General features: G+C 39.9%; 1 protein-coding gene across 2 annotated transcripts in view; it reads right to left on the bottom strand.

Moving 5' to 3' along the window:
• CACUL1 (CDK2 associated cullin domain 1) overlaps nucleotides 1–13,310 on the bottom strand; it is a 70,253-nt gene that overhangs the window by 36,736 nt on the left and 20,207 nt on the right. For both annotated transcript variants that reach the window (XM_070363769.1, XM_005902787.3), the window contains exons 2-3: nucleotides 10,778–10,904; nucleotides 9,570–9,672 (exon numbers count right to left, since the gene is read on the bottom strand). In XM_070363769.1, the coding sequence (XP_070219870.1) occupies nucleotides 9,570–9,672; nucleotides 10,778–10,904 (230 nt within the window). The remainder of the gene's footprint in view (nucleotides 1–9,569; nucleotides 9,673–10,777; nucleotides 10,905–13,310) is intronic.

The raw sequence follows: 13,310 nt of genomic DNA, 5'->3' as shown, positions 1-13,310 counted from the left end.
GGTCATGTATGGATGTGAGAGTTGGACTGTGAAGAAGGCTGAGCACCTAAGAATTGATGCTTTTGAACTGTGGTGTTGGAGAAGACTCTCGAGAGTCCCTTGGACTGCAAGGAGATCCAACCAGTCCATTCTGAAGGAGACCAGCCCTGGGATTTCTTTGGAAGGAATGATGTTAAAACTGAAACTCCAGTACTTTGGCCACCTCATGTGAAGAGTTGACTCATTGGAAAAGACCCTGATGCTGGGAGGGATTGGGGGCAGGAGGAGAAGGGGACGACAGAGGATGAGATGGCTGGATCGCATCACTGACTCATTGGACGTGAGTCTGGGTGAACTCCGGGAGTTGGTGATGGACAGGGAGGCCTGGAGTGCTGTGATTCATGGGGTCGCAAAGAGTCGGACACGACTGAGCAACTGAACTGAACTGAACTGAACTGATGGTACATAAACCATATACTCTGTAAAATATCCAGTAGAGAATGGGAATATCAACCTATTGATATTTCTGGGAGAAAACATATGTAGGTTCCCACTAAGTTCCTTCCTCACATGAGTTTTAACCAAGTTTTACTGCAAATGAGTTTTGGCACCAAATTTAAGAGGGGGGAAAAAAATCAATTTTCAAAGTTTTTTTTTGTATTTTGGAATTACAGACAAGGGACTGGGGACCTATATATATTCAGAGATATGTAATTCATATCTCAGTTTTCCTTCACTCCTATTGACTCTCCAAGTTTTCATCTAGGGATATTTTCCTTCTATCTGAAGAACACTCCAGTATTTCCTCAAAAGGAGAAACTACTGGTGATGAATTCTCCCAATTCTTGGCTAAAAACGTATTTCATTGGTTCTCTCCGTTTCATGATCACCTCATCTCCTAATATAACCAGGTATTTCTGACTGAACATCAGACACTGCTTATGAAAAATTATGCAAACAATTTGATGCCTAGGATAATTATCTTGCTACAGACAGAATTTACTTTTGCTTCTGGTAAGCCACTAGAGGAGCTAGCAAATCCACACCATCTTCATTCCATCAGGAATCAAATGCCAGCTACCATGACAGCTCTAACTGACCATTCTTAGTATACCTGGGATGTGATCCTTTAGGTTTGGTGGGACCTGAACCCCAATTTTTATCACCCTACCCTCATAAACCCATCAAAGTTTTATAAAATATCTCAGCCTGGAAATCCCATGGATGGAGGAGCCTGGTAGGCTGCAATCCATGGGGTCTCGAGGAGTCGGACACAACTGAGCAACTTCATTTTCACACATTGGAGAAGGAAATGGCAACCCACTCCAGTGTTCTTGCCTGGAGAATCCCAGGGACGGGGGAGCCTGGTGGGCTGCTGTCTATGGGGTCGCACAGAGTCGGACACGACTGAAGTGACTTAGCATAGCATATGACACTACTCTTCCCAAATAAACAGGCGCCTCTAGCAGAGAAATGGCTCAAATGCTAGTCTCCCGTCTCCAGATTTCCTTCTTTTCCCAGATCTTGGTCCTATAATTCTTCACTTTTTAATTAGCTCCTTGGACTTTTTTTTTTTTAAACATTTTTGTTTTTTGGCCATGCCACAAAGCATGTGGGATCTTAGTTCCCTGACCAGGGATCGAACTCGTGCCCCTGCAGTGGAAGGGTGGAGTCATAACCACTGGACACCAGGGAAGTCCCCATCCCTGCTCTCAGCTGTAGAGTTGGTCTAAATGACCCAGCCTTATCAATCATACGTCTATGGCTGCACCTGCCAGAGCACCCTGCACACTAGCATAGGAAAGAGCAAGCTCTAGTAGGTTCCCCACTAGGGATCCCTACAACCCACCGACCAGCTCAGTTACTTTATACTGGCTAAGAAATCAACAGTGATTAAGAAAAGCAAATGGGAATCTTTGATGTTTTTGAATAAGAAAGTACGCCCATCAAAAATTAGCATTTTTAGAAGATTCAGTTCAGTTTAGATGCTCAGTCGTGTCCGACTCTTTGTGACCCCATGGACTGAAGCATGCCAGGTTTCCCTGTCCATCACCAACTCCTGGAGATTGCTCAAACTCATGTCCATCAAGTCGGTGATGCTATCCAACCATCTCATCCTCTGTCGTCCCCTTCTGCTCCTGCCTTCAATCTTTACCAGCATCAGCGTCTTTTCCAATAAGTCAGTTCTTTGCATCAGATGGCCAAAGTATTGGAGCTTCAGCTTCAGTATCAAGATTAGTCAGTCCAAAAAAAAAAAAACTGACTGAACAAAGGAAGACCAGTTAGGAGAGTCCTGCACTACAGTAGGCACTAGCCAGCAATGACAAGGAAAAAGATGACAGCAGTGGGAATAAAAGGGGACAGAAACAAATCAAATTATTGTATTCTTATCAACCTTGACTAGCACCTGGAAATAAGAGATAAGGGAGAAAAAAGGAGTCAAAGGTGAATATGAAATAACAAGCCTGAGAGTAAAACTGATTTGAGAGAAGAGGAATTTCAATTTATACATGAATATGGAGTATCCAAAAGGAGAAATACAAGTTGAAATGTCTAATGGGCATTTGGAAAAGCTGGTTTGAGCCATCACCTAAAGTATAATGATTGCCACAAGTTTCAATAGAATTTTCTTTTTTTTTTTTTTATTCAATTTTAATTTAAAAAAAATTATACATGTGTTCCCCATCCTGAACCCTCCTCCCTCCTCCCTCCCCATACCATCCCTCTGGGTCGTCCCAGTGCACCAGCCCCAAGCATCCAGCATTGTGCATTGAACCTGGACTGGCATCTCGTTTCATACATGACATTTCACATGTTTCAATGCCATTCTCCCAAATCTTCCCACCCTCTCCCTCTCCTACAGAGTCTATAAGCCTGTTCTATACATCAGTGTCTCTTTTGCTGTCTCGTATACAGGGTTATCGTTACCATCTTTCTAAATTCCATATATATGCGTTAGTATACTGTATTGGTGTTTGTCCTTCTGGCTTATTACTTCACTCTGTATAATAGGCTCCAGTTTCATCCACCTCATTAGAACTGATTCAAATATATTCTTTTTAATGGCTGAGTAATACTCCATTGTGTGTATGTACCACAGCTTTCTTATCCATTCATCTGCTGATGGACATCTAGGTTGCTTCCATGTCCTGGCTATTATAAACAGTGCTGCGATGAACATTGGGGTACACGTGTCTCTTTCCCTTCTGGTTTCCTCAGTGTGTATGCCCAGCAGTGGGATTGCTGGATCATAAGGCAGTTCTATTTCCAGTTTTTTAAGGAATCTCCACACTGTTCTCCATAGTGGCTGTACTAGTTTGCATTCCCACCAACAGTGTAAGAGGGTTCCCTTTTCTCCACACCCTCTCCAGCATTTATTATTTGTAGACTTTTGGATCGCAGCCATTCTGACTGGTGTGAAATGGTATCTCATAGTGGTTTTGATTTGCATTTCTCTGATAATGAGTGATGTTGAGCATCTTTTCATGTGTTTGTTAGCCATCTGTATGTCTTCTTTGGAGAAATGTCTATTTAGATCTTTGGCCCATTTTTTGATTGGGTCATTTATTTTTCTAGAGTTGAGCTGTAGGAGTTGTTTGTATATTTTTGAGATTAGTTGTTTGTCGGTTGCTTCATTTGCTATTATTTTCTCCCATTCTGAAGGCTGTCTTTTCACCTTGCTAATAGTTTCCTTTGATGTGCAGAAGCTTTTAAGTTTAATTAGGTCCCATTTGTTTATTTTTGCTTTTATTTCCAATATTCTGGGAGGTGGGTCATAGAGGATCCTGCTGTGATGTATGTCAGAGAGTGTTTTGCCTATGTTCTCCTCTAGGAGTTTTATAGTTTCTGGTCTTACATTGAGATCTTTAATCCATTTTGAGTTTATTTTTGTATATGGTGTTAGAAAGTGTTCTAGTTTCATTCTTTTACAAGTGGTTGACCAGCTTTCCCAGCACCACTTGTTAAAGAGATTGTCTTTAATCCATTGTATATTCTTGCCTCCTTTGTCAAAGATAAGGTGTCCATATGTGCGTGGACATGATGGCTGGTTTGAGCCATCACCTAAAGTATAATGATTGCCACAAGTTTCAATAGAATTTTCTAAAACTAACCAGAAAGAATATCATTTACTAAACTAATAAACCAATTTTGGTATATCAAAAAATCAGAACTGTAAATTCACATTTTGAGGCTTTGGAGACATAGGGGAAAAAAACAGAATAGAGATGTTCATCCCCATATTTAAAGAACAGAGGAGTGAAGCACAAGTCCGGGAGAACGACTTTAAAAAAAAAAAACATGCAAAATAGGTCACAGTTCAAACAATCTGGTAGTTTAAGTAAAAAAAAAAAAAAGTATAGATACATACATAAGAAAAATACAATAGTAAGTAGAACACTAAGTCGGTTTAGCTATGAAAGTGATTTAATAAATTTAACAACAAAAAAGTTTTTAACTTACCAAAGTGGTCAAGTCATTGTTCAAAAATACATTTTTTCAAGAACAAGCAAGTCAGATTATGCTGTTATATTAAAACATTTAGGTTTGACAAATTAAAAGAATCTTTTAAAATATCTAAAACCAATATTCTATAGTTTTTAAGTCAATAACTGGGGAACATGAAACATTATTTCATATACTCTTCAGTCCCTTCAATACAATATGGCTTTTGATAGAAATAAATAAATCATTCTGACAGTGTAAACATACACACACCAGTAGTTATTTTAAGATGCTCTTGAAAGATAAGAGGTTGATGCCCTAAAGGTCCAACTCACTGATTATATTAATCCAAACACCAAATTTCTGATTATCTGCCAAATGCACCTCATATCACACTCCTGTTTTAGCTCATAACAGCATTTCATTACTACACTCAGAGCTGCAAACAAAACATTCCACCCAAACGGAACTCTTCTGGCTCAAGGGACCTGAGCATACACTCATGTTCTGTCCCAAATGAAAACTGTCCTTAAGGTCTCTATAAAGTAGAGACTGCATCACCATTATGCCACACACCTGCAACACTGAATAAATTGATATACTGGATTAAGTGAAAACTGAATTAATAAAATGCCTACACAACTAGTTAGGACTTTCCAGATGGCTCAGTGGTAGAGAATCCACCTGCCAACGCAGGAGACGTGGGTTTGATCTCTGGTCTGGGAAGATCCCCTGGAGAAGTAAAAGGCAACCCACTCCAGTGTTCTTGCCTGGGAAAGCTCATGGACAGAGGAGCCTGGTAGGCTATAGTCCATGAGGTCACAAAGAGCTGGACACGACTTAAGAGACTGACCAACAACAGGCATCCAAAGACATAAAGATTAGTGGTCACTAATTATGCTACTCTTCCCACTGGTCAAATCTGATGCCGAACATTTACTTGACAAACATTTGGTGAGCTGTAACTGTGCCAGGCACTACGGATAAAAAGACAAACAAGACAGAGTCCCTGCCTTCCAAGGAGGAAGGAGCTGTCAGGTGTCCAGACGTGGACGCAGGAACAATACAGAGTTGTTATTGCCAAGATGCTATGGGTACACAGAAGAAAAAGTTCCACTGGCGTTCTGTTTGTCTGAGGGAAATGCGAGGGTGTGAGGAAGATTTTACACAGGTGGACACTCATGAGTTTAAGCCTGAGAAAAGAATGAAGCAGCACTGGCCGAGAAGCAAGCAAAGAAAAAATATCTTAGACCTGAGAGTAAAGGAACCAGATATTTCGGTAAAGCCACTTCATTTTAAGAATGAGAAAATTTGCAAGATGATATCAGCATGCTTAATCAAGAGGCAAATAGCTGCTGAGGGGCAAGAGTTGAGACCAGAGCCCAGGTCCCCATATTTTTATCCACTTCATCCTGCTATTAATAATGGTTTGACTTAACAATTTTACAACAGAGATCATTTCGAAACAAGATTTTTCATAGTCCCATGCCGCTGAACTCAAAGTAGGATATGTATTGATTCTAAAAATAAACTAAGTTCCCTGGTTTTACATAGTATACTATCTGCATATTTATCAATATAGCTTTTAAAATTTTAGCTATCACCTAATACTAGCTCACAAGAGCTATCACCCCTGACTACAATTTTTATAAGAATTATGCCTATATTAATACAAAGCAAAAATTCTTTAGTTACCTAACATGCCATATTAGTAATGGTAGAGAAAACAGGCTTCTGATACACACCGAACCAGTGGGGGCACATAACTTGGCACAACTTTTGTGAATCACAAAATATGCACAAAGTACATGAGATGGCAGGCAGACCTCAGAGATACTACAGGTTCCACTGCAGACCACCACAATAAAGCAGTTATCAATAAATAGAGTCACACGTATTTTTAGTTTTCTAGTGCTATAGTCTATTAAGTGTATAATAGCATTATGTCTAAAAAAAACCCAATCCATGTACATACTTTAGTTTAAAAAAACCAATCAATGTACATACTTTAGTTAAAAAAAATGCTTTATTGCTAAAAAATTCTAATCATCTGAACCTTCAGCAACCTAAAGTAATAATATCACTCATCACAAATCACCATAACAAATATAATAATAATGAGAAAGCTTGAAATATTGCAACAATTGCCAAAGTGTGACACAGAGACACTACGCAAACAGATGTCCTTGGAAAAATGACGTCAGTAGACTTGCTCAGTACATGGTTGCCACACACCTTCAATTTGTAAAAAATGTAGCACCTGTTAACTGCAATAAATCAAAGCACAATGAAACTTATAAGAGCGATTATTCACTGTACCACTGTTAGTAACAGCCAAAGACTGGAAGCAACCTAAATATTCACCGGTTAAAAAATGGTTAAATAAACTGAGGTACATCCATAAAGCAAGGGACAATGAACTATGGTGCATTTGTGATAAAGAATAAAGGAGCTCTACACACAGTCAGAGATCACTCTCCAAAACCACAGAAACTCACTCTCCAAACCTCAGTGACTCCCAGGTATTAGGTCCCTGTACAGTCCATCCTGGGCAAGTAACAGGTTACCTTTGGGATACCGATAACTGATCAAACAAATTTATGCCAGAGACTGTAGCAAGTGGTCTTCCAAAACTATCGGTTAGATAGAGCTTGATGATACTACACTACAAGGCCCTCTACCTTTAAAAGTATTTTACAGTAATATTCTAATTCTAAGAATGAAAAGTCTTACAGTGCTTACAAAATTAAGTACCAGAAAAATCTACTCAAGCAGAAACTGCAATACGACAAATAGCTTTGGCAAATCAGAACTCTATCAGTCAAATTAATGACACACGCGAAGTCAGAGCATAAGTGTAAAATGTATTATAAAATTTCCAATTCACATTTCAAAGATGACTTTTATAAGACAAGTAATATATTTTATCCTTATAAGTTGAACTGAAAGGTTTGCTTTCTGTTTAGAAGACTATTTAATATTATTTCAATAATAGCAAAAGAGTACTAATAACACGATCCTTTTTGAGATGAGTTTTTTGCTGATCTAATGAAATCTCTGGTATATCCTACACCCAGAAGATCACCTAGATTTCAGGTTAAAAACAAGATCAAACTCAGATTTCTACTAGAAAAATTTTCATTACCCAAGAGATAATAAATATTCATAAACATTCATTCACTATACATTTTATTCAGTAAGTGATGGCTAGTGCGTATCAGACACTGGGTAAGGTACTAACGCACAACGATGAAGACAGACATGCACCTCTGCTCTCTCAGGACACACTACTGGGGCAGGGGGTGTGGGGAGAGGGAACAGCCAAACTAGAAATTACAATACACAGTGAACTACCATGACATACTCAGTGCTAGAGAAGCACAGATAAGGGGTTCCCAAACCCAGACTTGGGGAACAAGGTATCAGAGAATGTTTTCCAAAACAAACGATGTCTGAGCTGCAGCTTGAACATTAAGTTCACAATGACTGAAAATATAAGAGGGAAGAGGAAAAGGAAGAATGTTTCAGGCAGTCAACTTAACATGGGAAAAGCCAAGATGTGAGAGAGTACCTAAAGTGTTCAAGGAACTGAAATAAGTTCAGGAACAGAAAAGCCATTATTGCTGTTCAGTCGCTAAGTCATGTATGACTCTTTGCGACCCCGTGGACAGCAGCATGTCAGGCTTCCCTGTCTTTCACAATCTCCTGGAGTTTGCTCAAACTCATGTCCATTGAGTCAGTGATGCTATCCAACCATCTCATCCTAAAAGCCATTAGGCTACAGAAACAAGCAGGAGTCAAGACAATGAAAGGCTTTCTAAATCCCGTTAAGAAGCTTAGATGTTATTCTAACAGGAATATGATTATCAGAGCTGTATTTTAGAAACAGTCACTCTAAAGTGCAAGATTCTAGTTAGAAGTGTTAAAAGTAGAGGCAAAGCACCAACTGAGAGGAGCATTTGAGAACACACCTAAAAAGACGTAGCCTGGACTGGATGATGGAAAGTGGACAGGAGCCAAGACAGAAGTAGAACATAAATGGGATTTGGCAATAAACTGGACGTGGGGATTCAGAGAGGGTAGAGTCAAGAATTATTAAGCAAACCATTCAAAGCCACAATGCACAGGTCTTAAGTTTTACCTGTAATTCATATACAATGCCCAGTACTAAATATATTTGTTAAATGGATAAAAATTTTGTATTTACACGTGTATGTATGGCTGAGGCCCTTCGCTGTTCAACCGAAATTACCACAACACTGTTTGCTAATCAACTATATCCCAATACAAAATAAAAAGTTTAAAAAGACAAAAAAGACAGATTTTGTATTTAATGGCAAAAAAGATGACAAAAACAATTTATACCGACAAAAGGAAAAATATATATCTGGCTATGATAAATACAACTCTGACTATAATTTTTTTTAAGAAGCTACTTTTACTTAGTACAACAACTGTTTGGGGTAAACAAAAACTAAGACACCTCAGACCACAAGGGAAGTGAGGAACCGTATCCAAATAGCAACCCAGCACTTGCTGGAAACTGGGTATTTCAGAATTGCTGAAGCACATCCTGACTGAGGGGGGACCTCGGTGATCTACTGCTGCGTGACTCTTCTACACATCCTGCAATTTCTACACTGCAACTAAAATGTGAGCTGGCCCTGGAATAAAGATAGTACGTGACCTTCAAGCACTGGAAACTTTACTGAGGCGGGGAGGGCCAGCAAGCCATCAAGAAGCCAAGTGCCTCCTTAAACAAAATATTTCTGCAACTTGCCCCAGATTTCACAGCTGGGATGATGTTCGTCTGTAGAGCTGACCAATAAAATGCTAACTTCAGTTGTTAATATTAGCAAATATTAGAAACTGGTAGGCAAATAACACTTCAAAGATAACAATAAAAAAAAAAGTTCAGAAAAAATTAAAATACACAGGTTCATAATACAAAAGTCACCAAAGACTGAGGTTAACAGAACAAATAAGGTTTTAAAGAAAAGAAATGCTGACATGGTTAATAAATGGAATTAAGGTCGGAAATACACATAATCTAAAAATGTCCACAGTTTATGTTAAATTTCCAAATTAATCTATTCCCAAGACGAGAAAATTTGAAGAAGCAAAAATCGATACAATCAGTTCTTTACCTGCAGCTCCTTTGAGACTCGTTCTAAGTGGTTAGTTATCTTTTTAATCAGATCACTGTACATCTGCTCCGAGTGCTGCTGGCACACGCATTTATACACACAACTGTGGGGAGGAGGGCAGACAGAAAAATCAACAATGACGCACTTAACTCAGCCCAAGGTAAAGGCATACCCTCAATATATAACCACTGGTGAATTAATTCGGGCCTAACAAAGTAACCAACTGCAACTCTTAAACAAAAATGTACCCTGCCCCAATCAGTGTTCAGACGGAAGAGCCAGCACTGCCAGCTACAAAGAATCTTTCTGAGGATCCTATTAACTATTTTATCAGAACTAGATAACCTAATACTGGGTAATAATCTGAATTTGACTATGGGAACTACTTAAAAGTCAGCTTCTCTCTTTGACACTGAAAACTGAAAGTGAAAGTGAAGTTGCTCAGTCGTGTCCGACTCTTTGCGACCCCATGGACTGCAGCCTACAAGGCTCCTCGGTCCATGGGATCTTCCAGGCATGAATACTGGAGTGGGTTGCCATTTCCTTCTCCAGCAGATCTTCCCGATCCAAGGATCTAACCCGGGTCTCCCAAATTGTAGACAGACGCTTTACTGTCTGAGCTAATAGGGAAGTCCCATTAATGAACGTTAAAATAAGGAAGAGAGAGAGTGATGCACAGCCGAAGTTTCTAACTCACAAAAGTGTTTGCAATGTAATGTCTTTGTGATTCACTTGTGTAGAACAGCACAGCTGTCACTGCCTCCTCTTGTGACTGGGCTGATCTGACATCCCACCCCAGTCCTCACTAATGTGGCTACTTTCACCTACCAGGAGCTGGGAAACAAAATCACCAAAGATAGGTAAACTTGTGTATCATAAACATCAACAGAACAAGCTAGCACCTCCCCATGACACTGAAAGGACAATTTTTTTTTTTTTTTTTTGCCTTTTTCACTGACCTCTATAATTTCTGCATTGTGTTGGTGGGGGTGGCAGGCTGAGGTAGGGTTAACAATACCTTGATTTGAAAACCAATTCTGAAGTAAGAAGTACAAATAAAACCCCCAATCCACAAGTGTGTAATATAAATAATTTATAGAGCCTCACTGTATGTATCATACATTATATGCATACATACTGCCATAATTCAACTTGCTGTGAACCTCAATATACCCTCTAAAATCCAAGCAAATAAAATCTTGACTTACCTGTATATCTGTTCATAGGATATGGGGATATAGTCACCAGGACTCTGAGTTAAAAGCTGATCTATGGCACCATCCAATTTTGGCCAGTATGTGCTCTTATAATCTTCAATAGTTATAACATTCATTACTAAAAGTAAAAAGTAAGATGAATATTACTATGTGCCACATATAAAATAAACACAAACCATAGCAGTTTTTCAAATTCCTCTAATTTTACATTGACAATCTATCACCTAAATATAACTCAATTATTATTTCACTTCCAATTTCAAAAAGCCCAGTCTGATCAGGGAATTTAAGCAGCCATTAATTATGATTTTAAAAATTACTATACAAAAGAGAAAAAAAATTACTATAAATCTACCTATCATTAAAAATAACAAAACAAGCAATTCTCTCTGGTTCCCTTTGCAGTTTTCTGTGATGACTGAAGCATTCCTAACATGCACTGACCTTCAAATACACATTGTCCATGATGCGACAAGATGGCCTATTCAGGAATCGCAATAAAGTTCTAGGAAACTTAACTTCTAATCAATCTTTACAGAAACCCCTGGGAAAATCTACCTAAGGAAATGACTGTGGAGATTAAATTCCAAATGCTAGAGTGCTAGAAACTTGCCAAGATTTTATGGCACCACCAGGAGCTCCTGGACATGACAATGGCTGTGATGCAGGCTCACGCGATCCCACCCTTCAGATAAGCCCAACAGAAAAGTGTTGAGGAACTCCAGCCGTGTATTGAAGGCTTACCTCATTCCTAACGGCTGGCTGGCTCTTATTCCTCCAGGATGGGTTTAACAAAGCGTTTACATAACAGCCTGTTCTAACTGTGAAATCCAGGGGCGATGGGGACTTCACAGCAATGAAACGCTAATAGTGAGAAGAGCTACCCGAAGCACCTAAAGTAACTTGCATCGTAGAGTCTCTATAGGAGCGAACAACTACTAGATCAGCCATTTTACTATTGAGTTTATCAGAAACTTGGGAGCAGAAGGGTGATTTCCCCAAGAGGACACAGCTAATCCCTGGCAGTGGTACCAGGAAAAGCAAAGTCTTGATCTGACATCTTTCTATCACGTTAGTGTTAGTCGCTCAGTCATGTGGGACTCTGTGACCCCATGGACTGTAGCCCACCAGCATCCTCTGTCCGTGGAATTCTCCAGGCAAGAATACTGGAGTGGGTTGCCATCCCCTCCTCCAGGGGATCTTCCGGATCCAGGGGTCAAACCCGGGTCTCCTGCATTGCAGGCAGATTCTTTATCGCCTGAGCCACCAGTCCATTTCCCAATTTTAGGTTCACTAAGGTTCAAGATATTTCTCATATCTCTGTGTCACATCTATTGTGTTTGTTCAATACTTTCTTTAAATCAATTGACTTTTGGGGGGGGGCTTTAATATACTTAAAGGACACTTGAGGATTTAACAAGTGATTTACACAACATGGAATAATCTTAAATGTGTTCTGCTAAGTGAAAGAATCAGATCAAAAAAGCTATATATATATATGGTAAGACTCTCTTATTTATAAAGGCAAAACTGTAGGGAGGAAAACGGATCAGTAGCTGCCAGAGACTGGAAGGTTGAAAGAGGGACTGTCTACAAAGGGGAAGCAGGAGGAAATGTTTAAGACAATGGACTCTTTTGTATGGATATGTGGTGGCGGATACACCACTCCGTGCATTTCTCAAAACCAAGAGAACTAATCACTATAAAAAGTAGATTCACTGTATGGAAAAAAAAAATTCAACCAGGATGTAGTAGTAAAGATGGAATGTAAACAGTGACAAATAAATCTAATTTACAAATGAATCACATAGCTGCCACTAAAAAAAAAGGGCTGGCGGGTGAGGGCGGGGGGCGGGGGGGGGTGGCGGTCGGGGGGAAATGGAGACAAAAGTAGTGTTCTGACTCTATACAAGGCTAAAGACAAAAAGAACTGGACGTGTGTGTGCACACATAGGCACACACACAAAAGGCAGAAGGTGGTCAGATCCTGGAGGGCCTTATGAGCGGTCGAAAGATTCTGCCTTTCACTCTGAGTTAAGAGGAGGAGGGTTTTGAGCAGTCAAGTTATGTAATCTTTGATTTCTATGTATCATTCCAGCAGCCTTATGTAAGAAAGCTGTGAGATGGTGGGGGGCTGGACTATGTGAGAGCAGTGAGGACAAGAGGAAAGGTCAGATTCCGCATGTATTTTAAGGGAAAGCCAACAGGATTTGCTGATGGTTTGGATGTGGGATGTGAGAGAAGGGTCAAGGATGACTCTAAAGTTTTTAGCCTGAGCATCAAAGGATGGGGGTGCCATTGACTAAGATGTGGAGGACGCAGGAGAAGCCACATATTCAGGAGTTGAAACCGCTGGTACCCCGCCCACCTACTCTGCCCACAAAGGCCATGGCGGGGGCACCTACCACTGTTTGCCAAAGTGCTATCTGGCTGCCACTCCTCTGCCTGAGAGAGGGGGCAGGTTGGAAGTTCAAGAGAATTAACACCCCCAGGAGCCACCATCAAGTAATGATTAATGAGTCCT

Source organism: Bos mutus, chromosome 26 (assembly GCF_027580195.1).
Source record: "Bos mutus isolate GX-2022 chromosome 26, NWIPB_WYAK_1.1, whole genome shotgun sequence".
Lineage (NCBI taxonomy): Eukaryota > Metazoa > Chordata > Mammalia > Artiodactyla > Bovidae > Bos > Bos mutus.
The sequence above is the reverse complement of the archived record's forward strand: the minus strand, read 5'-3'. Positions and strand labels throughout refer to the sequence as shown.